Here is a 26305-nt window from a genome sequence, read left to right on the forward strand (position 1 = left end):
TTATGGATTTACTGAATAGTTTATATATTATCATGGATTCTCATACAACACTGCCCTAGCCAAAAAAACACAGTCCATAGAAGAGGTCAGATGATGTAATTAATTCTTATTTTGTTAATCTCTTTATCAGCTGCTAGGTTTTGTTTCTGTTTGCAGGATCTTGGTTCCCTGATCAGGGATCAAACCTGGGCCCCAGGGTCTGAGTCCTAACCACTGGACTGCCAGGGAATTCCCATTAGCTAGTATTGGAATAATCTACTGAAGATTTAGTTATGGAGCCAATTGGGACACAAGATTTAAAGTTGGGGTCTCTCCAGATGTTGTACGTATTTTTATCCAACAACTGACTTTTGATGCTGTTTCTCCCATTCCTATATTACATAGGTCCAGGAACCAAGAGGCCTCTCACTATTACACCCAGTGATATCCTCACAAAGTTTTTGCCCTTTGTTCCCAACTCTGAACTCTGCTGTTCTTAAAAGATTTAAGTACATAATGAAAGAGTTCAAAAGAAATTAGTTCAGAAGAGTTCAAACAGCCACATTATAGATTCTTTATGCCACCAGGTAATCATGCAAAACAAAAAAAAAGACTGCTAAGTTAGTTGGGGTGTTTTACCCTTGTGATACAGTTGCTACCACACGATGTGAGCCGAGGAGTATAGAGAGAAAACTAAAGATACTCTGGGGTGTGTTGTACTACCATACATGGTAGCGAAGAATCAACAAGACATTAGACACGTCAGAAGTAAATTTGTTCACTCTTAGGGAAGAAACCTAATTTGCCAAGACAGGCCAAAGCAAAGATAAAAGAACAGCTACAAGGGAAGGTCTTGTGACCAGGATCTTAAGACAATAACTTCTACCTATCTTCTTTATGTCATATACAATATGTATTTTAAGAAATTTCTCTTTCCTGTCATTTGGATTAAAAAGAGCATATTTTGTAGAATGTCCAAAACTAGAAGAATGAACATACTCTCAAGTCCTGGCCTCAGACGTAGTGAACAATAGCTGCACTGTTAGGCACGCTTTACTTTTAGAAAGTCAAGTATGAAAGGAATGGTATGTGTGGGGAAACTGAACAGTCAAGAATGAGCTGTAGTGAATGTTTATCTTTTGGGGCTGCTCATCCCAAATTACAGAAGCTAAATAGAGGAGGCACATGACCAAATCTTGGTCGGTTGGCAGTCTATCCAAAGAGTCTGAACCTTGAGCTGATCTTGCAAGGAACAAGAACAAATGACAAAAAGGATTCATTTTATTATCCTGATCATACTGTTCCTACCAACAAACAGTTCCTTTGCTTCCTCCTCGTTCACCTTTCAGTACTTTTTTGATTTCTGCCTACCAGTTCTGAGAGTCACTGGATATCCTTCCACTAAATTCCTTTTCCTTAAGTCAGTCAGATGGTATCTGTTGCTTACAAGTTCCTGATATAATCAAGGAAACAGGCAGAAATGGAAAAATAGACAAACATGGAAAATCTCTTTTAAGATCTGTTTTATTACTAGAAGTCTATCTTATCTTTTCAAAGAACCTACTTTTGCTACTGCTATTTTATGGACTGCACGTTGGTGCCCCCTAAATACCACCAAATTCACTAGTTGAAACTAAAACTCAACAGGATGGTATTAAGAGGTGGGACCTTTGGGAGGTAATTAGGCAGTGAGAGTGGAGCCCTCATTATGGGGTTAGAATCTTTCTAATGGAAGACAGCTAGCCTCTCTCCCACCAGTGAGGACACAGTAAGACAGCTATCTTCACTAGAACCCAATAATGTTGGCAGCCTATTCTTGGACTTCTAGCTTCCAAAACTGTGAATAAACCAAATTTCAGTAACGGCAGGGTCACCACTGGGCATCAGGGACTATAGGAAATGTTATTAGCAGTATCCATGTCAGCCTTATTCTGTCTCACTGAATTTGGCTAAACCCTGGTTGCCAGCATCTCCTGGGTTTGTATCTTCCCAGCTTAATTAACCTTAATTTCAACCTGAAAAATTCTGGGAAGAGACTAGCCTAATTTAGGTCATGTGTTTATTCCCATTGCAATCACTGTGGCCAGGGAAGATGAGAAACTAGGAGTGGCCTAGCTTTGGTTAGATACCTATCCTCAGTCAATCACTCTGCTAAGGAAGTAGGATAGTTTATATTTGCATCCTATGATAGACTGCAGAGAGGAGTTTCCCAAGAAAGAGGAGTCCCCCAAGAAAGAGGAGTCCCAGTCCAAAAGAAACAGAGCTCCAGAAGTAGCTTAAGAGATACATACTGAATATTTATATGTATCCATATTATATAGATATAGTATCTTATAGATACTTACATGTAAAGGGTCTACTAGATTTTCCTTAGTCATAAGACATAAAAATCAGGAAGTTTTCCAAATTTGAGGGTGCTGGGGAGTTCTTGGGGGTAGAGAGAAGAAAAACTGATTGTGTTACTTGTACATTCCTTTGCAATAGAAGAGCCCTTTGGAGCCAAGGCTGCTGGGGAAGGGAGAAGGAGAAGGGTTCGTGGGGTGGGGAAGAAGATAGGAAGCACTACTCTGCAAGGAATAATTAAGCCATGGGATGTGTGTATGTTTGTGTAATATGTATGCCTTAAAAACACCCCCTTCTCCTATTAACCTAAACACTTTAGATAATTTAAATTAGAGAGAGCAGCATTTGGCATTTTCAATGAAAGGGTTTTGAATGGTAAAAGAAAAAAAAGGTTAAGACTTTTAGAAACATTATTAAATCATTTACTCAGTAACAACAATTAGCAGGTAACATGAACAAATGTATATATTCATTTCCCATTTGGCCTGAATAAGCAGTTTTGCTACACAATGCTATCCTAAGGCAGGTTTTCCTATGGCCAGGGAAAACAGCATTTTAAATAGTCCATCTTTCTAAAATTCAAGTGACTATTCCTAAGCAGGTATTTAGAAAGGAATCGGAACAATTAAGGCTTAATTAGAATGAGAACAAAAACAAAACACCACAATTACAAAAGAACATTTAAACAGGAAAATAAGGCAACTATACATAAAAAATTATACATGTACACACACTGTATCAAAATACTTTTTCTATTTTGGTAACCAAATTTTGGAGACTAAAAACAAACTAATTCAAGCATTCCTAAATATAAAAATGTCAAGTCTATATTTATTAAAAAAAAGATAGTATCAGTTCTGTTGAAGTAACCATATATGCACCAAGATAAATATTTGGCATTGTAAAAATGGAAATAGGGAATAGCTTTAAATTTCCTCAATATTATCATTCCTTAAATAAACTTTTTTCAGTTACTTTTTTGTCAAAAATAAGTTTACTTAGTTTTAAATGTGAGGCCAATGTGCTTTTCTTAAAAGACAAAATACTTATTAAAAATGGAAGGTATTAGGTTTGCACCAGATAAAAAATAATGTTTACATTTGCCTAGATGCAACAATTTAAAAAGATACAAATTCAATACATAGTAGGAAAATATGTAAAAAAAACAAAAACAAAAACACCAAAGAACCATACCCCGTTAAAAAAATAAGTGCACCTTCTATTGATTATATATCGAAAACTAAATATTCTGATTTAAAAGTAGCTTCTATAAAATGTCAAAGTAGTAGGCATTGTTTGCTTTTCTAATATAATGAATAAATAAGAAATATTTCTGTCTCAAAAGTACTATCAGTATTTCTTAGCAAAAATGTAGTATATACATAGAAAAGCAGGCTTTGATACAGGATGTTCTGCATCTAGGTTTCTGAGTTTGATTTGCATTAAATTGTTTTCTACAACTTATAAGGACAACACACACAAAAGTAAAAAGATGAGGTAAACATCTTACACTTTTAAGAACTACTTGAAACTTAATACTTATACATTCCCAATGCCTAGGCTCTAGAATGATGTTTAAAAAGTCCTCCATAATGATGATGATATGACTTGTATCTGAACGACATAATGAGCAGCAACTTTCTTGGTCTTCCGAATAGGCAGTGATATTCTTCTGTTATTACAAAGTAATCATGACTTAAGTTTTATCCAGTACTTTGCTTCAGTGCAGGTTTACATGAGGCACCAAGCTACAGTCAGAGCAGCTACAATGCCATTCAAAATTGCCATACTGTAGCCCATGTGGAAGGAATGTCCGGTCATTTTCCTAAGGGGAGAAAAAAACAGATGAAAAAAGGAAAATGTAATTTGGTGTAACAAAGACACCATCAGTTTTTACTGAAAATGCTTACAACCTGGAAACACGTTTCCCAAACACTGTTTATATATTAATACACAAGTTAAAAAAGAATATTAGACAGCTACAGGATTAGTAAAGATGTAAGCTCTCTGTCAAAAACTGTTATCAAATATAATTTTTCAATCTCATTAACTGGAGTAAAATGCTGTTTGATCCCTGTAACTTCTTTACTGTGTTTCATAGTCACATGTGTGTACCATCACCTAATTCGAAAATATAAATCTTGTTACTACTATATTACAAGCATACTTTTTCATTTAAATTAGCACTGGTTTCCCCACTCTCTTCTTACTGCTAATTTAAAATACATATTTTTTCCAGTATTTGTCCTACTTGTACCATGTTTTCTTTAGATTACATGAAATTCTACTTTTTCTCTGAGCACTAAAAACAGCACTTGTCCATATGTAAATCATTAACAGATATGTCTATTATAAACATTACAGTTTTCAACTTAATAGGTTACTTAATTTAGGTGGCTTTCAGTAGGTTCCCAGGTGTCAGTAAAGACACTGTTTTATGATTACTATGAGGGCCAGCTAGCTCATGTGCACAGACTTTCCATGACATTTGTTCCCTTGATCGTGGAGCAATTTTACTACATTTTCTTAACATTCTTTACACTAACTCTATTGCAGTTAATATTCTTTGCTTATCCTAATAAGGATGAGACATGCTAAGAAGAATAGAAGGTAGTGTCCAATTGGTGTCAGAGGCAGAAAAGAATCTTCTCTGGAACAATCCAAATCGAGGACATAGAGGGAGGTATACTAGTAGTAGTAAGAATATCAAGTTGTTAAGTATTAAATAATAAGGGCCCTGGACTGAGAGGGTTACCATGCCCCTAGTCCTCTTTAATCGCAGATCAAAGCCAGGCAAGTATTTAGATAAAAATTGACATCTGAAGAGCACCTTATTATAATGATTCCAGTCCAGTAAAATCAGCAGTAAAGACTAAAGAATTTATACTTTTCGAAGAACAGCCCCTTTGCATTCACCTGGGACTACAGAAGATTTGTATTCTGAAAGCCTCCTATTTTGGTCATGGGAGTTATTACTCTCTCCACTCGGTCCTTCTCATCTGGGACTAGTTTAAGATACTTCTGGTTTGCTCATAAGGGCTATTCTACCTAGCTGTATAACCTACTATTTGGTAAAATAAAACAGGTAACACTAAATATTTTGCCCCTTTAAGAAAAAGAAATTCCTCTCACAAAAACTGGTGAACAGAAATCTAATTGTAACTGTCAACATTATCATTCATTGTAAAAACAAAACAAAACTATCACTGACCTAAGAATATTTAAATTCACACTATCAAAGTTAATCATGGAATAGAATTTCAGGACTTTATTGTTCTCTTTTACTAGTTTATGAGATCCCACATTCCAATAAAAATAGAAAAATCTCTAAAGTACAGCTTATCAGACATTAGGAAATTATAATAACTACAATGCTGACATAATTGAATTTTACTGAGATGTACAAGCTCAAATGCTCAGTGGCTTTCACAAACCAGTAAAACAATGAATTTTAATAACATTGAAGAAATACTCCAGAGCTGTGGTTCTTTTTCTCTCTACCACCTCAGACATACCATGCTCCCACTGTGAACACTATAGCGGTTCATGAATGTACTGCCAGGCAAGGGACTTAAAATATTTGAGGAATTTCTAGTTTAAAACTGCTTTTTAAATTCACATGATTTTCCTCCCTGAAGAAGATATACAGAACCCTTAGCAGGTTTTCTCTTCTATGACCTACTTATGACCTTTGAAGTCCTGTAAAAAACTGAAGGTACTTTAATTCCCCTTTGTCAAATACTCCATAAGATGTTATGGAAAAACCTGAACAAACTTTTGGCCAACCCAATATAATGAAAACTAACATGTGACTTCATTTAACATACGAATTCAAAAATTTAAGACCTGACTATTCGTTTGACCATTTAAAAATAAATACAGAAACACACAGAGACCTCAATGACAAAACCAGGATCCTTCCTAAAGTAAATGTTAGAATTCCCAACTGTGGATTTTATTATGCTGAGAAACAGTTCTATTCCACTGCAATACATTTCTGAAATCAAAACGGAAATAAATGGGAAACACTGAATAAGAAAAAATACTAGAAAAAAATATGGTTACAAAGCAAAGCTCATAATAATGCAACTCTTTCTATATCCTAAAAGATTAGTTATAAGAAGGTACTATCTTGTTTTGGTTCTAAAGAATTCCTAATAATAAAGAAGCCTACAAAAAGGTACTCATGTGAATCCTATTAGTGGTTAAGAGTCTTTGAGAGACAGTTTTGAGGGCCAGCTTTGCCACTTTCAGGGTGTATGAAGCCAGAATTTGACCACTGAGCCTCAATTTCCCAAAACAGAAATAAAAAGAAAGGCTACTCTTACATAAAGTTATGAGAATCAGGTATCTGGCACATACCAAATAATCAATAAATGTTAGCCACGATCTACTATGGAAAAGAAAGCTTAGCTATAGATGAGATTTTGAAAAATTCTTTTGATCTTCTACTTCAATTCCTGCTTCTAAGTAAAACACCTAAATCTAGACCCAACCCAAATCAAAACAGAGGAACAAGAACATACAAGCACACTCAAGAGGTGGAGGGAAGAAAGAGACTGAAGAACTACAGGTCTGTGTTTGTGTGTGCATTTCTGCTTGGTATTACCCTCTTCCAAAAAGTTCATAATCACTTCTCCCTTTATAATTCACAAGGGAACTCAAGACTTCCACTATTTAGATCTAGATTTTGTAGTCTGGAAATGCGCTTTCTAGCAATATAGTTATATTGATATCTAACAAACTTGTAAAGTGACTAAATCATGGAAGAACTATACCTTAATTACTTTCATTTATTCAGGAATGGAATACATTTCAAATTTAAGATTCAAATTAATTCAATGATTCTGGCAATTGGTGGGCTGCCGTCTATGGGGTCGCAGAGGGTCGGACACGACTGAACTGACTTAGCAGCAGCAGCAGTCTTACTTTTAAACTACAAATTAAAGCACTGAATAAGCCACTACCATAAGTCTCAAATAAATTACCTTTGTTTATTTCAGAGAGAGACCAAACAGATTGGCAGCTCTTTTTTCATGTTTTGTATTTACTGCTTTTCCTCTAATCATGGTCTGGTTGACTCCTAACTGAATCTCTGTACTACACAGTGCTGTGCTTAGTCACTCAGTCGTGTCCAACTCTTTGTGGTCCCATGGACTGGGGCCTGCCAGGCTCCTCTGTCCATAGGGATTCTCTAGGTAAGAACAGTGGAGCGGGTTGCCATGCCTTCCTCAAAGGGACCTTTCCAATCCAGGGATCTAACCCAGGTCTCCCTCATTGCGGGTGGATTCTATACTGTCTGAGCCAATACTACACAGTGGTCTTCACTTTCTTGAAGTCTTCATTCGTATACCATATTAACTCCTATATTTCCTTTCCCTCACATATATTCCACATTTCAAACACGCTTCTTATGACAGAACTCTTTCAATTTAATACAGTAACATCACTGCCAACTGATTTTGCTCTGAGCAGAAAGCTCTCTGCTTGCCAGTAAGAAATTATATGAAAGTCTTACATTAACAACCACTGGCTATTTGTCTGTGTGTCTGACCGGCTCAGCAGGAGACAGGATGACTAGTTGATACTAATCTATTCCTTCTTCACACATCTGAGCTGCCTTTTACTGCTCATTCTCTCCCTAGCCAGGACATCTCTAATGCTGAAAGAATTTTAAGCTGTGTGAGCCTGACTGGAGTAACCAGCCGTTACCTGGAACCAGAAATTCTTAACCCAAGCCCAAAATCTGAAAGAAAATAACCTCACCATATTTCAATCACTTGCAAAGCATTTCTCTTATGTTTCTTTCAGAAACACAAAATGACACAACAAATTACTTGCAACAATTGCTGAGGAAGATGAAACTGTCAGTATTCCAATTAACTTTACCAGTGTTATTTAAGAAATAAGGGTTAGAATTTCAAAGAGAAAGCTTTCCTCCCTGAGGAAATGCTGTCTCTCATTAAGCAAAAAACAATATATATTACATTCACCATTTATACTCTAAAGTTCCGTTTTCTGTTGTTGGAGAAAAGTCTTTATTTCTTCTTCACTTTTTAAATTATTTTTTAAATTGGAGTAGAGTTGATTTACAATGTTGTGTTAGTTTCTGCAGTACATCAAAGTGAGTCAGTTATATATTTATACACATATATCCACTCTTTTAGATTCTATTCCTATAGGTCATTAAAGAGTATTGAAGTCTCCTGTGCTATACAATAGGTTCTTATAGTAGTGTGTATATGTGCCAGGTGGCGCTAGTGGTAAAGAACCTGCCTGCTAATGCAGGACAGATAAGACAGCAGTTCAATCCCTGGGTTGGGAAGATTCCCTGGAGGAGGGCATGGCAACCCACTCCAGTATTCTTGCCTGGAGAATCCCATGGACCAGAGAAGCCTGGAGGGCTACAGTCCATGGGGTTGCAAAAAGTCAGACACAACTGAATCTACTTAGCATAGCAAGCACGTGCATGTCAGTCCCAATCTCCCAATTTATCCCTCCTGCCCCCTCTCCCCCTTGGTAACTGTATTTGTTTCCTACATCTGTGACTCAATCTCTGTTTTGTAAATAGGTTCATTTGTACCGTGCTTATATTTCACATATAAGCGATATCATATGATATTTGTCTTTCTCCATCTGACTTACTTCACTTGGTATGATGGTGTCTAGGTCTATCCATGTCACTGCAAATGGCACTATTTCATTCTTTTCAATGGCTGAGTAATATATACTTACCCCATCTTCTTTATCCATTCCTCTGTCAATGGACATTTAGTTTGCTCCCATGTCCTGATTACTTAAATAGTGCTACAATGAACATGGTGGTGCATGGATCTTTTTGAATTATGGTTTTCTCTAGATTTATGTCCAGGAATGGGACTGCTGGATCATATGGTAGCTCTACTTTTAGTTTTTAAAGAAACCTCCATAGTGTTTTCCGTAGTAGCTGCACCAATTTATATTCCTACCAACAGTGTAGAAGGGTTCCCTTTTCTCCACATGTTGATTTTTTGATTATGGCCATTCTAACTAGTATAAGGTGATACCTCACTGTAGTTTTGATTTGCATTTCTCTAGTAATTAGTGATGTTGAGCATCTTTTCATATGCTTTTTGACCCGCTGTATGTGTTCTTTAGAAAAATGTCTACTTGGATTTTCTGTCTACTTTTTGAATGTTTTTTTTGGGGGGGGATACTCAGATATATGGACTGTTTATATATTTTGAGATTAATCCCTTTTTGGTTGCTTTGTTTGCAAATATTTTCTTCTATTCTGTGGGTTTTCTTTTCTTTTCCTTTACGGTTTCCTTTGCTGTGCAAAAGCTTTTAATTAGGTCCCATTTGTTCATTACTCTTGGAAGTGGATCAAAAAAGATCTTACTGCGATTTATGTCAGAGAGTGTTCTGCCTATGTTTTCCTCTAAGAGTTTTATAGTATCCAGTCTTCTATTTAGGTCTTTAATCCATTGAGTTTATTTTTGTATATGGTGGTAGAGAATGTTCTAATTTCATTCTTTTATATGTATCTGTCCAGTTATCCCAGCACTATTTACTGAACGCACTGTTTTCCTCCACTGTATATTCTCGCCGCCTGTCATGGACTCAGTGACTCAAAGTGCATGGCTTTACCTCTGCGGTTTCTATCCTGCTCCACTGATCTGTATTTCTGTGTTCTGTGCCACTATCATTTCTGTTTTGATTAAAGTTCTTTATTTTATAATTTTCTTCTCTTTCCATTAAACTTCACCAAAATTTATAGGATGAGTTCTTTATACCAGGCACTATACATGGGAGACAAGGATGTGTCTATTGACATAGTGTGCTAAAAGTTAAAGTTCTGCAGACAGCATTACTTAGAAGACAAAGCGCTGTTTGGTTTGTAGAAGGGGAGAGATTTTAATTTTAAAAGAACAGTCAGTACCTGAGCTAAAATTGACTATGATGAATTCAGCATTCTAAACAAATAACAATATGTGTAGGGGCAACACATAGAGAATGCAGGAAATGGTTAATAGTTTATCTGGTGAGAGAGAAGGACTTGGAAAACTAACTCTCCTTCCATGGGGTGGAGGTGGAGGGGTTAAACCTGGCTCTGATATTTATAGGACTACTTCAGCCTCCTTGAAAATCTAATTCCCATCTTTAAAGTAAGGTTAATAATTCCTCTCTTTAGTGCTCCTGTGAAGACTGAGATAATATTAACAAGTACTTGTTGCAGTGTCTTGAATGTACTGAGCACACAATCATTAACACAATAAATGTCAAGCATTATTTTTCATGCTGGACTGGCTAGAGTTAATGAGAGAGAAGGAAGAACTGAAGGTGAGGGCAGATTTCCCACTTTACTGGCTGGATGAAACATCACTCACCATGATAGGGAACCCGAAATACAGGTTGATAACAAAGTGGGAAATTTTAGATGTGTTAAACTGCAAATACCTATTGGACACTGAAGTAAAAACTCCTAGTAAGCAACAGGAAATACAAATGAATATTAAAAGGGAGGTTCTCAGGAGAGAGACTCAAGATAGGCTAGACAGACTCAGAAGTCTATTTCTCAGAAGTAGCTCAGGAAAAGGGATTCCACAAGTGCCAAGTAGGGATCAGAAAGCTGGAAAGAAAGAACAAAACAAAACAGAAGGGAGCAGTGTCAGAGAAATTAAGAAAGAAAATCATTTTGAAAAGCAATATTTAACTTTCAAATAATGGATTGAAGGTGATTTTAAATTTTGTAATTAAGAGTTCTGCAGTCAATTTAAGGAGAAAAAATTTTAGTCTAGGTGTGACTGCACAACATACGTGGTAGCAACTATAGTTCACTGCGAAGCGGGAACTATCTCTTCTCTAGTCTTACAAGAAACTTAACTATGGAGAGATTTAGGCATGAAGATTTTTTCTCTAACACAGGAGAAACTTAAATGTTTAAAAAATATCCTAAAAAGAACACTGGGTATAAAGGAAAGGCTGCAGTGAGATGGGGCAATATACACAGCACAGGAAGTAGAATTAAGTTTGGGCAGGGAGAACCCTTTATCCTCTGAGATACAAAGAAAAATGGTATGATCGAAGTGGATGTAAATTAAGTTTGTAATTAATTTCATGAAAGAGGGAGGAAGAAGCAAGAAGTTCCCTCATGATGTCATGAAACTGGAGGTGAGGTCCACTGAAGCCTAAAATGCAAAGTGAATATGTGGAACAGACACAGAAAAAAAAAAATGGGACAGGGATGTAGGATGATGCGCTGCTGATCACTTCAGCTGTGTCTGACTCTGTGCAGCCCTATGGACTGTAGCCCGCCAGGCTCCTCTGTCCATGGGATTCTCCAGGCATGGACGGACAGTGCTAGCTAGTAAGATTCTAGTTCAGAATATGAAGGTTGTGAACTTTAGTTACTCAGATCTTAGTTTGGATGATTCATCTCTTAGTCTCTTCATCCTTTCTATATGGAATACCACCGCACCTGATCCATTTTAGAATGGATTTGAGGTCTTCTGCTGTTGCAACGTTTTGTTAGCTTTGCTGCAGGCTCTCTCCTACCTGACCTTCCTTTTTTTTTTTTTTAAATTTTACTTTATTTTACTTTACAATACCTCTATAACTTTACAATTTTTCAGGGCAGGCACTTCATCCTTCCTTCTCTGCACAGGCCTGGTAAAAGGAAGCTAGTTTTACTTATAGTTCCTAACAACTGTGACCAAGTTTTGATGTATTTCATTTGGCTTCCCCTTTTAAAGTTTCTATTATAATTATTTTTCTTGCCAATAATTTATTTCTCCTAGTCGATTTCTTAATCCTGAAAAACACTTACTGTACTTGGGAAAAAAGTAACTTGTAGACTCATAATCTAAAAGAAGTGAGTAAAGTTACTACAATGGGTTTTTATAACTGTCTTGGGTTGCTGTGTGTGTGTTTGCTCAGTCATGTCCAAATCTTCATGACCCCATGGACTGTATTTTGTCAGGCTCCTCTGTCTATAGGATTTTCCAGGCAAGAATACTGTAGTGGGATGTCATTTCCTTCTCCATTAACTGTCTTCAGTTCAGTTCAGTTCAGTCGCCCAGTCATGTCCGACTCCCTGCGACCCCATGAATCGCAGCACGCCAGGCCTCCCTGTTCATCACCATCTCCCGGAGTTCACTCAGACTCACGTCCATCGAGTCCATGATGCCATCCAGCCATCTGATCCTCTGTCGTCCCCTTCTCCTCCTGCCCCCAATCCCTCCCAGCATCAGTCTTTTCCAATGAGTCAACTCTTCACATGAGGTGGCCAAAGTACTGGAGCTTCAGCTTTAGCATCATTCCTTCCAAAGAAATCCCAGGGCTGATCTCCTTCAGAATGGACTGGTTGGATCTCCTTGCAGTCCAAGGGACGCTCAAGAGTCTTCTCCAACACCACAGTTCAAAACCATCAATTCTTCAGCGCTCAGCCTTCTTCACAGTCCAACTCTCACATCCATACATGACCACAGGAAAAACCATAGCCTTGACTAGACAGACCTTAGTCGGCAAAGTAATGTCTCTGCTTTTGAATATACTATCTAGGTTGGTCATAACTTTTCTTCCAAGGAGTAAGCGTCTTACTTTGTTATAATTTTAAACATCCTCAAGCTGTAAGCTTTCTTGTTTGTTCAAATGGCCTTTAGAGGACCCTTTATCACTACTTTATCATCATTTATTCACTAAAACTTAGATGTTCAGTAAAAGTTAATACATTTACCATTTAAGTGTGAAGGAATTATTATGGGCTTCCCTTGCAGCTCAGCTGGGAAAGAATCCACCTGCAATACGGGAGACCTGGGTTAGATCCCTGGGTTGGGAAGACCTCCTGAAGAAGGGAAAGGCTACTCACTCCAGTATTCCATCCATGGGGAAGTAATTATTATAAATTAATGTAAAATGGGACTTTAAAAAAAGTGTGTCATATCCTGACAACTATAAAACTGAGCTGAACAGACAAGTCCACTTGATCTTATAAACATATATGTGTGTGTATACACATATATTTCTCAGATTTTTAGAAACTTTATAAGCAATGTCTATAAGCAATGTCAGAGTGGTCCTCTAAGGAAGGCTTAGCAAACTAGGACACACCTGTCCTGCCACCTGTTTCTTTTTATTGGAACATAGTCTCAGTCATTCCTTTGTGTGCCGTCTTTGGGTGCTTTGGTGCTACAGTGGCAGAGCTGAAGAGTTGTGACAGGGACCACATGGCCCACAAAGCCAAAATACTACTTGGTACTATACAGAAAAAGTCTGCCAACTTTTGTCCTAAAGCCTTCCTATTCAAAGTATAATCCACAGATTAGCAATATACTAGCCTTGCTTGGGAATTCCTTAGAAATTCAGAATTTCAGAATGTACCCCGACATACTGAATCAAAATTTCTCTTCAGCCAGAACCTCTAGTGACTCTGAAAACCTCAAAGTAAATACTATTACTGTTTGGAAATATATAAATTAGCAAAGACACTTCCTAGAAGATTATCACTTCAGAAATCTATCCCACTTCAAAAATCTATCCCAATTGCTTTCCACTTGAAAGCTTCAAAGTTACTACAGTTTTAAACAAAAAAATAAGTAAGTTGAACAATGATAAAACGTATTTGTTTCACTTTATCATTATGTTCCTAAAACAGATTTTGACTTCTTTAGACTGTTATAACAGATAACTCGAATAAGAAATCAAGTAAGAAACTATGCAGAAGTTAAAAAAAAAAATTCTCCCATTTGTCCCTGTCTTGTTTTTGTGTATATTTACATTGCTAAGACAGTGGCTACACACTGGATGCATTGTACAACTGTACATGTATATATACATTTGTATTTCTTTCGCCTTAAAAAAAATACATTTCAAAGTAATCTGTCAGGAGAAAATACAGCAAAATATTTTTAGAATGAAGTGCCAGAGAATAAGACTAAAACTATCATATTAGCTAGTTTAACAGATTATAAGTCTAACCCCTCAAGAAAATCAGAGATACCAAGGGAATATTTCATGCAAAGATGGGCTCAATAAAGGACAAAAATGGTAGGGACCTAATAGAAGCAGAAGATATTAAGAAGGGGTGGCAAGAATACACAGAAGAACTGTACAAAAAATATCATGACCACGATAATCACGATGGTGTGATCACACACCTAGAGCCAGACATCCTGGAATGTGAAGTCAAGTGGGCCTTAGGAAGCATCACTACGAACAAAGCCAGCGGAGGTGATGGAATTCCAGTTAAGCTATTTCAAATCCTAAAAGATGATGCTGTGAAAGTGCTGCACTCAATATGCCAGCAAATTTGGAAAACTCAGCAGTGGCCACAGGACTGGAAAAGGTCAGTTTTCATTCCAATCCAAAGAAGGTGAAGGTGAAGTTGCTCAGTCGTGTCCCACTCTCTGCGATCCCGTGGACTGTAGCCTAGCAGGCTTCTCGGTCCACGGGATTCTCCAGGCAAGAGTACTGGAGTGATTTACCATTTCTTTCTCCAGGGGATCTTCTCGACCCAGGAGGGATCGAACCCAAGTCTCCCACATTGGAGGCAGACGCTTTAACCTCTGAGCCACTAGGGAAGCCTAATCCAAAGAAAGGCAATGCCAAAGAAAGCTCAAACTACCGCACAATTGCACTCATCTCACATGCTAGTAAAGTCATGCTCAAAATTCTCCAAGCCAGGCTTCAACAGTACATGAACCATGAACTTCCAGATGTTCATGCTGGATTTAGAAAGGGCAGAGGAACCAGAGATCAAATTGCCAACATCTGTTGGATCATCGAAAAAGCAAGAGAGTTCCAGAAGAACATTTACTTCTGCTTTATTGACTATGCCAAAGTCTTTGACTGTGTAGATCACAACAAACTGTGGAAAATTCTGGAAGACATGGGAATACCAGACCACCTGACCTGCCTCTTAAGAAATCTGTATGCGGGTCAAGAAGCAACAGTTAGAACTGGACATGGAACAACACACTGGTTCCAAATAGGAAAAGGAGTAAGTCAAAGCTGTATATTGTCACTCTGCTTATTTAACTTATACGCAGAGTACATCATGAGAAATCCTGGGCTGGATGAAGCACAAGCTGGAATCAAGATTGCTGGGAGAAATATCAAAAACCTCAGATATACAGATGATACCACCCTTATGGCAGAAAGTGAAGAACTAAAGAGCCTCTTGATGAAAGTGAAAGTGGAGAGTCCAAAAGCTGGCTTAAAGCTCAACATTCAGAAAACTAAGATCACGGCATCCAGTCCCATCACTTCATGACAAATAGATGGGGAAACAGTGTCAGACTTTATTGGGGCGGGGGGGACTCCAAAATCACTGCAGATGGTGATTGCAGCCATGAAATTAAAAGACGCTTACTCCTTGGAAGTAAAGTTATGACCAACCTAGACAGCATATTAAAAAGCAGAGGCATTACTTTGCCAACAAAGGTCCGTCTAGTCAAGGCTATGGTTTTTCCAGTAGTCATGTATGGATGTGAGAGATGGACTATAAAGAAAGCTGAGCGCCAAAGAACTGATGCTTTTGAACTGTGGTGTTGGAGAAGACTCTTGAGAGTCCTTTTGACTGCAAGGAGATCCAACCAGTCCATCCTAAAGGAGATCAGTCCTGAATGTTCATTGGAAAGACTGATATTGCAGATGAAACTCCAATACTTTGGCCATCTCATGCGAAGAGCTAACTCATTTGAAAAGACCCTAATGGTGGGAAAGACTGAAGGCAAGAGGAGAAGGTGATGATAGAGGATGAGATAGTTGGATGGCATCACTGACTCAATGGACACGAGTCTGGATAAACTGTGGGAGTTGGTGATGACAAGCAGGCCTGGCGTGCTGCAGTCCATGGGGTGGCAGAGTTGGACACAACTGACCAACTGAACTGAACTGAAGGTGTAGTTATATTTGGGTGGAATGATGTATTTCCAGTGCATATACCACACCATATACACACATATGCATGTCTAGAGTCATATGGTTTTAGTAATCAAGGTTACAGAAATAATTATTTTAAAATATGTGCTATGTGATTATACTTGTATCAAAACAGGAATATTTACATATATATAGTTTTTTTAAAATCTGAAGTATCTGCAGTCTGTTCACATTGGTTAATTCAGTATTATTCAAAATAAGATTTTGCAGCAGTTAACTAAGTTATACAATTCTGTGCTACATGTATTAATTCTATAATCATAAAAAAATCAATAAAGAGAAATTTTAAATCAGTCACTGTCCTAGCAGATAAATTTCTCAATTACTACTTGAAATAGAAATGCTATTAAAATATAAAGCATTAGAAATACGACTGTGCACTGACTTCAAGGTTTCATGATAATCCTAAGGATCATCTTGAAAAGCATTTACTTAAAAGATGTGTGTGGGGGGGAAATATATATATATATATATACGTAGCTATATATATGAGAATGAGCTATAATGCATCATTCTTAAAAATATATGGGCTTCTCAGGTGGTGCTAGTGATAAAGAACCTGTCTGCCAGTACAGGGAATGTAAGAGGTATGTTCGATCCCTGGGTCGGAAAGATCCCCTGAAAAGAGGGTATGGCAACCCACTCCAGTATTCTAGCCTGGAGAATCCCATGGACAGAGAAGCCATTTTGAGCATTTACTCCATTGTGTCATTAGCCTAGTAATTAGGCTAATGATGTGCATTAGGAGTAAGTATTAGTTATAAAGTGGCTACCATTTTAATGAAGCAAGTTGGTTTATCAATCTACCCAATGGTAGACTATGTTATAATACAATTCAAAATTTCAACTTTAAGCAGCTCCTCATTTTTTAAAAAAGGATTTTCTTTTTCCTTAGTTTCCCAGCTATACTGCCAACTTCTCTAGTCCTTATGATGTCTTTAATCACTTCTGGATCTCCATTCTATAATAATCTATGCCTCATCTAGAATTTTACCAACTAGAAATTTTAACTGAATCACAACCTATGTTTTGCTGGTGTGATATTAACTAACATAATAACATACAAGCACTGAAAGATCCTAACAATGAGCTGAGTTCTTTAACATGGAATTAAAATGTACGCATTCATTTCTCATTGTATTACAGTTTCCTGAAAATTAAAGAGAAATAAATGTATATCTGGTTGGATGAAACTGCATACTAACTTACAGTCTAGTTTACTTATATATAGCAATCTTTTGTTACTGTTTAACTGTTAAGTCCTGTCCCATGCTTTGGCGACCCCACAAATTGCAGCCCACGTGGTTCCTCTGTTCATGGGATTTCCCAGGCAAGAATACTGGAGTGAGGTGCCAGGTTGCCATTTCCTTCTTCAGGGATCTTCTCGACCTAGGGATTGAACCTGCGTCTCCTACATTATTAGCAGATATTTTATCAATGAGCCAACAGGAAAGCCATATAGCAGTTTACTTGGTTCCAAACTGAACTAAACATGTTAACTTTATTCATCAGTGGATCGAGGTAGAAAAATGGCTAAGGACATCTATCTGTCCTGGATACTGTCCTTAGTTAGACAAAGTCCTTATTTGTTAGAAAGTTAGGCCAAACAGTATTAAAAAAAAAGGGATTCCCAAGACCTTAGATTTCGTAAGTCAGCTTAAAAATAACACGATGTTTTGTTGACAAACTTGTTTTGCCAAGAACAAGGTTTAAAAACCACTACCATGTACTATTAGCATTATTTAATACAAGAAAGAGCATATTACTATCAAAAGAACAGAAAGGGGGAAAAATTTTAAGGATAAAAATCTAGAGATAAATAACAATTACTCAAGAAAAGATAATTTGTAACCAGTGGTAGGCCACAGTCAGACATCCAGCTTGAATTAAGGAAAGGAAAGAAAAGCTCTGGGACTGTATCAGATTTATCATCTGATGTATCTGTTGCCTTACGTGGTAAACATATTTATTGCCTATGAGTGTAGATATCACTGCTTTCAATCCCATTTTGGAGAGGAGGAAATTAAGGTTCAGAGATACCAACTGACTTGCTCAAAAGTTCTTCTGAGTAGTATATGGTATAGCCTGCATTTGGAAGTTGCTCCTGACTTATAAGCTCTCTATAACATACCAAGCTGACTCGTAATTTATGTAGATTGTTGAACACATATAAAGGGTTTGAAGTATAATATTACCAAGTGCTATCTCTTAGGTATTTCTTATCCATGCTATTCTGTGTATATGGACACCCATGTCTATTCAGCAACCCATACATAACATATTGTAAATCTGTGTAAGCAAAAGCCATAGCAAATAGGTGCAAAGCAAACAGCAGCTATATTACTTTATGAAAGCAACAAAGAAACCAAGAATATTTAATATGATTTCTTACAGGATTTTGTTACATCTATTTAAGTCTCCATTCAGAATTTTAATGGAATATATAAGACATGCATATATTTTAACCCTTCAAGAAGCCTCTGTGCAGTGCCATCAATATATTCATTAATAGTGACAGCTTTACAACTGATGGCTCCAAACAGTCCCTAGAATGAAGATAATGAATCACGAAAAGATAAATAATGAAACTTCATGATACTCAAATAGCAAGGCCAAGTTCTTGATCTGTCTCTTTTGTCAGTAGCTTCTCTCCAACTGCAATTAGCCATCTGACATCTGTTTCATTAGCCCATGGCAATAAAGAATATCTGATCTCACAAAGCGGCAACTCTCCAAAGTCTGTATAAAAGAGTCACACCATCAATTTATTGTGTTCAATGTTAAATCTTGTGTGCTTGGAAAAGAAACTTCCAATTTAAATACTAAATCACCTACTTGTCTTGATCTTCAAGACTTATATTACTGATCAAGAACTCATAACCTCATTTCTATTATGATTTTACTATTTTGTTTGTACTATATCTTAACCTGTAAGAAAAATAACGGCCCCAGTATTAAGAACAAGAACTTAGAGAAAACCCTTTCACATACAAATGTAGTAGAGATTTAAATATTTCAGCATCTGAATATATCCAGAACATTACACAGGAAATAACATGTGAGATGTGTGAATTTTCATTCTGTAAAAGTTACCAAAAACAGTTTACCAAAAAGCAATTCAAATGAAAATCAATTGTTCACTTTTCTTTCTTACTTCTAATTTAATCTGCAAATACCAAATACCATTGCAACACAATTTTTAAAAAAAAGGCTGTTCAGAAATGTTTAAATTGAATTAAAAGTATGTGTTTGTTGAAACTGAGTGTCCTAATATTCACAAATATCATTTGTGATTGGAAGAAGCAGAAAGGTGGATAACTCAGTGATCCAGACAAAAAAACCAACAGCACCAGGAAGACAGTAGTTTGTATATTCAGTATAGACTGCCAATCAAATTCTATATATTTTAACATTTTAGGAAATGCACAGATGTGACCATTTGAGAGGCATCTACAGTACAAATGAAACAAAAGGGAGGGGGAAGGGAACAACCTTTAAAACAATGATATGGCCATAGGACAAGACAAAAACTAGTTAGAACCAACTAGGTCCAAGATGGCAGAAGATTGAACCTCATCATATACTCCTTGTAATACCTTAGTATCTAAATGATGCCCCCACCAGCCCCATGACAGTTCTGAGGCTAACATAAAAGGTCAAGAAGTAGGTGGTGGCCTAATCTTGAAGTTGCTGCACCTTCCCCAAATTAATTGGGATAATCCTCCCACTCATTAGCCTATGAAATTACTCAGCCCATAAAAAATAACCACACCATATTTCGAGGTTCTCTCACCTTCTGAGACAGCCCATACTCTGCGGAGTGGTGCTGCTGTTCAGTAACTAAGTCATGTCTGACTCCTTGCAACTTTATGGACTGTAGCAGACCAGGCCCCCCTGTTCTTCACTATCTCTCGGAGTTCGCTCAGATTTACTTCCATTGAGTCAGTGATGCTCTTTAAGCATCTCATCTTCTGCTGCCCCCTTCTTTTGCTTCCCTCATAGCTTAGTTGGTAAAGAATCCACCTGCAATGCAGGAGACCCCGGTTCAACTCCTGGGTTGGGAAGATCTGCTGGAGAAGGGATAAGCTACCCACTCCAGTATTCCTGGGCTTCCCTTGTGGCTCAGCCGGTAAAGAATCTGCCTGCAATGCAGGAGACATGGGTTCCATCCCTGAGTTGGGAAGATCCCCTGGAGAAGGGAAAGGCCACCCACTCCAGTATTCTGGCCTGGAAAATTCCATGGACAGTCACAAAGAGTCGGACATGACTGAGCAACTTTCACTTACTTACTCTTGTTTTCAGTATTTTCTAGCATCAGCGTCTTTTCTAATGAACTGGCTGTTCACATCAGGTGTCCAAAGTATTAGAGCTTCAGCATCAGTCCTTCCAATGAATATTACAGGGTTGATTTCCTTTAGGATAGACTGGGTTGAATTCCTTGCAGTCCAAGGGACTCTCAAGAGTCTTCTCCAGCACCACAATTCAGAAGCATCAATTCTTTGGTGCTCAGCCTTCTTTACGGTCTTATTCTCACATCCATACATGACTACTGAGAAAACCATAGCTTTGACAGTACATACCTTTGTCAACAAAGTTATGTCTCTGCTTTTTAATATACTGTCTTGGGTTCGTCATAGCTTTCCTGCCAAGGGGTAAGCATCTTCTAATTTCGTGGCTGTACTAGCTGTCTACAAGTCTGTGAAGTGTGTTTTTCTCTAAGTAAGTCTAGTTTTTAACCCATTACTTTGTCTCCAAATTTTTTCATGATGAAGCAAGAACCTTAAATTCACTGGCAACACAAACACTGCCTTTGACTTGAGTTATAACAAAAATATAATATTTTGCTTATTTCTGATAATTAAAAATGGCTACTTGAGTAATAATTTTCACTCAAATTTTGGGCTTAGGTCTCCTTTAAAAGCTATCTAAGAAAACTTACAGTGATGTCTATTTTTTGTTTTAACAAATATTCCCATATCCTTAGAAACTTTAAATATAAGCATTAGTTTTTCCTCCTCAGAAATAAGTCTCTGGATATTTCCAGAACAAAATAATATTGTTATCTCTATAATGCTAACATCTTGGCTTGAATGTTACAGGAGTAATGCTGTTAAATTTGAACTCTGACCTAAATAAGATCAAAGATCATGCTAGCAATTATGACTTCTGTCTAGCAACTGAAATTAAAGAATACCTTTACTTCTTAAAGAATACTGACGCTTAAAAAAAAAATACTGGCCCTTAACCTCTGACTCTATGTAAAAGTCCTATAAGGCAGACAAACTTAATGACTTATTTAAATATATTTTTCATCACTTTTATGGAATATTTTGACTCAATTAAAAAACTAATGAGCTATCTACATTGTGTTTTTGCTAGACCCATCACATACATTATCGTTTCCCAACTAAATTTATTTCTAGATTATAAACTAACATTTTTACCCTAGACAGGACCTATGATAATCATTGAGTTATCTAACAAGCTGATAACTATAAAACTGCAGCCACATCACTGGAAACAGTGGGAGACTTTATTTTCTTGGCAGAGACATTACTTTGCCAACAAAGGTCCCTCTAGTCAAAGCTATGGTTTTTCTAGTAGTCACATATGGATGTTGACAGTTGTACAATAAAGAAAGCTGAGTGATGAAAGAATTGATGCTTTTGAACTGTGGTGTTAGAGAAGACTCTTGAGAGTCCCTTGGACTGCAAGGAGATCCAACCAGTCAATCCTAAAGGAAATCAGTCCTGATATTCATTGGAAGGGCTAATGCTAAATCTGAAGCTCCAGTACTTTGGCCACCTGAGCAAAGAACTGACTAATGATGCTGGAAAGACTGAAGCCAGGAGAAGGGAATGACAGAGGATGAGCTGGTTGGATGGCATTACTGACTCAATGGACATGAGTTTGAGCAAGCTCCAATAGTTGTTGATGGGCACGGAAACCTGGTGTGCTGCAGTCTATGGGGTCGCAAAGAGTTGGACACTACTGAGGGACTGAACTGAACTGAGATGGCATTTGTGCACAGGTAATATGAGAGAAATCATTCTGAAGTGGAACACTCTGGTCCCTGAGAGAAAACAGTGAAGCAGAGAACAGAGTAAGACTTTATTAATAAGAACAGACTTTAACTGGATTTGGCAATATTGCATGGGCAAAAGTGCCACAGAGCAGACTCACAGCAAGTGCCTTTGTCAATAAAATGACACTGCTTTAATCAGTGAAATTCTCCCTGTTGATTCGAGATGGGCAAACAAAAACAATAAACATAGTTAGTTGTCAGCTATGCCACATGCAAATTATTTGACTTTGTGCAAGGCACTAATATTCCTTGGGACTCATGTCTTTATCTGTTAAAAAAAATGGAGGACCTAGACTAATGATAACCCCTATGGGTGACTCAGAGGAGACTAAGTTCTCCAAAACCTTTAATATGAAGGTCTAAGACATCCACAGTGATCCCAGAATATTTGTTAAAAAGTTGTACTTTTTAACAGCTCAAGTACACATCTCCTATCCATACCTATCTTCCTCCCTATTCAGGAGGACTTAAATAAGTTCTTGTGCTGCCACCAGCTCAGCCTGGAAAGAACCCCAAGATTCTTTCAGGCTTTGGATTCTCTCTCTGACTGTAGTATCTTTACATGGGTGGTCATATACTTAAACGCATTAACTCCTGAAAACTATAATTAAAGCAGATTACCATTATGTGAAATATTAACTACAGAGTTGGGCATGACTGAAGTGACTTAGCATGCATGAATGCATTGGAGGAGAAAATGGCAGCCCACTCCAGTATTCTTGCCTGGAGAATCCCAGGGACGGAGCCTGGTGGGCTGCCATCTATGGGGTCACACAGAGTCAGACACAACTGAAGCGACTTAGCAGCAGCAGCAGCAGCAGCATACTGTTAAAGTTGTCTGCTTGGAAATCACTAACAAAACCCAATGAGTGAACAGGAAAAACCTAATGAACAGTGAACTGAAGATGCTGATTAAATAGGATAGAAGAATAGGATAATGAATTATAAAGTAGGGAGAAGTGGGCAATGCCTAAATAGACACCCCAGGGAATCTAAAGTTACTGCATCTGCCTCTAGCTCTTTAACAGCTTTTTCAGGAACTAAGAAAATAATTTAAAAATACAATTGACCAAAATTTCTTTTTCTGCAAAGAAAGTGACTGCTTCCTCATCAAGAAGTTTATACATTTGACAATGCAGCATACCTTCTAACCCAGTAAGTTTGCAAAGTCAGCTTGACAACCATCTTTCTTAAAAATATGCCTCTGGGGGTTTTCCCTGGCAGTCCAGTGGTTAAGACCCCATACTTTCACTGCAGGGGGCATGGGTCTGAGACCTGGTTGGGAAACTAAGATGTTGCATGCCTCAGTGCGTGGCCAAAAAAAAAAAAGCCTTTGAAGCCCATTAAGTAGCTGACTAAAAATACACCTTGCAAAATTCTTTAACCATCTTATTTCCTAAAGGTCTTCCCTTGTGGCTCAGCTGGTATAGAATCCGCCTGCAATGCAAGAGACCTGGGTTCAATCCAGGGGTTGGGAAGATCCCCTGAAGAAGGTTAACAGCTACTCACTCCTGTATTCTGGCCTGGAGAATTTCATGGACTGTATAGTCCATGGGGTCACAAACAGTTAGACACAAGTGAGCGACTTTCACTTTTCTAAAGTTCTGTGCGTATGTAAAAATGAAAGTTTCTCAGCTATATCTGTTATGGACTATGTGTCCATTTCCTTACCACCCAATTCATGTCAAAACCTTACCCTCCAACTGACCATATTAGAAAGTGGGGCCTTTGGAGTTAATTAGGATTGGATGGGAGTCATGCGTTAAGCCCTCATAAATGGGATGTGGGTAAGTGCTCTTGTTAAGAGTCACAAGAAAGCTTGCATCCTCTCTCTGTTCTCTGCCCTATGAGGATACAATGAGAAGGATGTCCTCTGCAACCCAGAAGATGGACCTCACCAGAAACTGACCATGTTGGTACCCTGATCTTAGAATTACAGTCTCCAGAACTGTGGGAAATAAATTTTTGTTGTTCATGAGGCTTCCTAGGTGGCTTAGATGGTAAAGAATCTGCCTGCAATGCAGGAGACCCGGGTTTGATCTCTGGATCAGGAAGATCCCCTGGAGAAGGGCATGACATTCCACTGCAGTATTCTTGCCTGATGAATTCTATGGACAGAGGAACCTGATGGGCTACAGTCCATCGGGCTGCACAGTCGGACATGACTAAATGACTAACATATGCACATGCATAAGCCCAGTTTATGGTACTTTTTTATAGCAGCCTGAACTAAGACAATACCTAACAAACACGAAAGTGTAAATATAAAAAAAATTTTATGAGTACAAAGGTTTTCTTTCTTATCTCAACTCCTCTAATTAATTATTGATCCAAACTGTGATTTCATTGAACATCTCATCTAAAATTTACTATTATAACAATAAAGATTATTATTTTCTCCCCTCAAGGAGTTTATGTTTCTAAGGAAGTACAACTAATTGATAGCCATAGTAAATATGGGCTTCTCAAATTTTTTTCCCACTGTACTAATTAGTTAAAAAAAATGCCCTTGGGTTTAAATCTGCAAAGGAGAGCAAACGACTGCTTTTTGTAAAAAACAAACCAATTAGACTTGATTATTTTATTCTCTTCATCATTGATCCTCATGATGGACTTAGAAATATGGAATATTTTTAATAATAAACTTAAAAAATAAAGAGAAAATTCTCTTTGTTTTACATCTCAACTATCGTGCCTTTCTTTACTTTTTAATTAGTTAATGAGACCTCTGTTTAATAAATTATCTTAGAATCTAGCTACCATTTATATTAGATTTTCCTTAAAAAATATATAGGATGACTTATCTTTAAAATATACTTAAAACATTGAAATCTCAAAGAAATATTGAATAGAAAATGTTGTAACAAAATTTAAATTAAAACTGGATTACAAATATCTATACTATGATCCCAATTTTAACTTTTAAAAAATGCTAAAAATGGAAAGATACACATTAAAATGTTGTCAGTCATTTTCTCTAATTTAGTTTTTCCATTATTTTTCTTTTTGTCTTCTGAATTTTTAACAAAGAACCTGTACTTTATGTAATCAGAGGAAACATTTATATTAACATCGCTTTATTTTAAATAAAATATTCATAACCTGTTATAAACATATTTCTATAAAAGTGTGATGTTGAAAAATAATAAAATGCATCAATCTGATTTCTCAGAAAATAAAAATCTGAAGATTTTAACTTTCTCAAAAGGCAGAGTTGTTTCCCTGTACAAGCACTCACTCTGCTGGTGACAAAGAGAATGCACTTATATCCTGCCAGTTCGGAAGTAATTGCATTATTTGCTTCAAACACCAGAGGGCAGGGTTTTCACTAGGAAACAACTATCAGTTATCACTATGTTATATACCTTTTTCGGGTCTGTGGTTTCCGTTAATCTGTGATCAAAGGCCACTGTATTTATTATGTCTTTTTGGACTGTACTTCTATTTAGTAAATATGGATCAATTAAAATTACAGTTTGACTCAAGATAAAGCTGAAGATAAAGTTGGAAAAGTAGAGTAGGGTCACTTGGAGAATGCCTGTTAGGCTATTCTTGGGAGTCAGACTTGCTTTTGAGCTAATAGCTGATTTATCATATATAAAATTGGACTTCCCAATTTTGGGTGACTCAGACAATACAGAATTTGCCTACAATGCAGGAGACCCGGGTTCAATCCCTGGTTTGGGAAGATCTTCTGGAGAAGGGAATGGCAATCCACTCCAGTATTCTTGCCCAGAAAAATCCCATGGACAGAGGAACCAGGGGGACTACAGGCCACGGGATGACAAACAGTCAGACACGAATGAGCAACTAAGACACACACATATGTAAAATGAACTTCTCTATACTTATCAATATGTAAGTCTCTGATCTGACACTATCTCATATTTGAATGACTAATTAAGACATTGAAAACTGAGGTCCATCACTACTGGTTCTAGTCTAATAAAAAATGCAAAGATAAATTTTAGGAAA

General features: G+C 37.2%; 1 protein-coding gene across 1 annotated transcript in view; it reads right to left on the reverse strand.

The window, feature by feature from the left end:
• Window positions 1–2810: 2810 nt before the first annotated feature.
• ARL6IP6 (ARF like GTPase 6 interacting protein 6) overlaps window positions 2811–26305 on the reverse strand; it is a 37632-nt gene continuing 14137 nt past the window's right edge. The window contains exon 4 of the mRNA XM_068968649.1: window positions 2811–4147. Within this exon, the coding sequence (XP_068824750.1) occupies window positions 4054–4147 (94 nt within the window). The 3' untranslated portion in view covers window positions 2811–4053. The remainder of the gene's footprint in view (window positions 4148–26305) is intronic.

This window comes from Capricornis sumatraensis, chromosome 3 (assembly GCF_032405125.1).
Source record: "Capricornis sumatraensis isolate serow.1 chromosome 3, serow.2, whole genome shotgun sequence".
NCBI classification, from domain to species: Eukaryota; Metazoa; Chordata; class Mammalia; order Artiodactyla; family Bovidae; genus Capricornis; species Capricornis sumatraensis.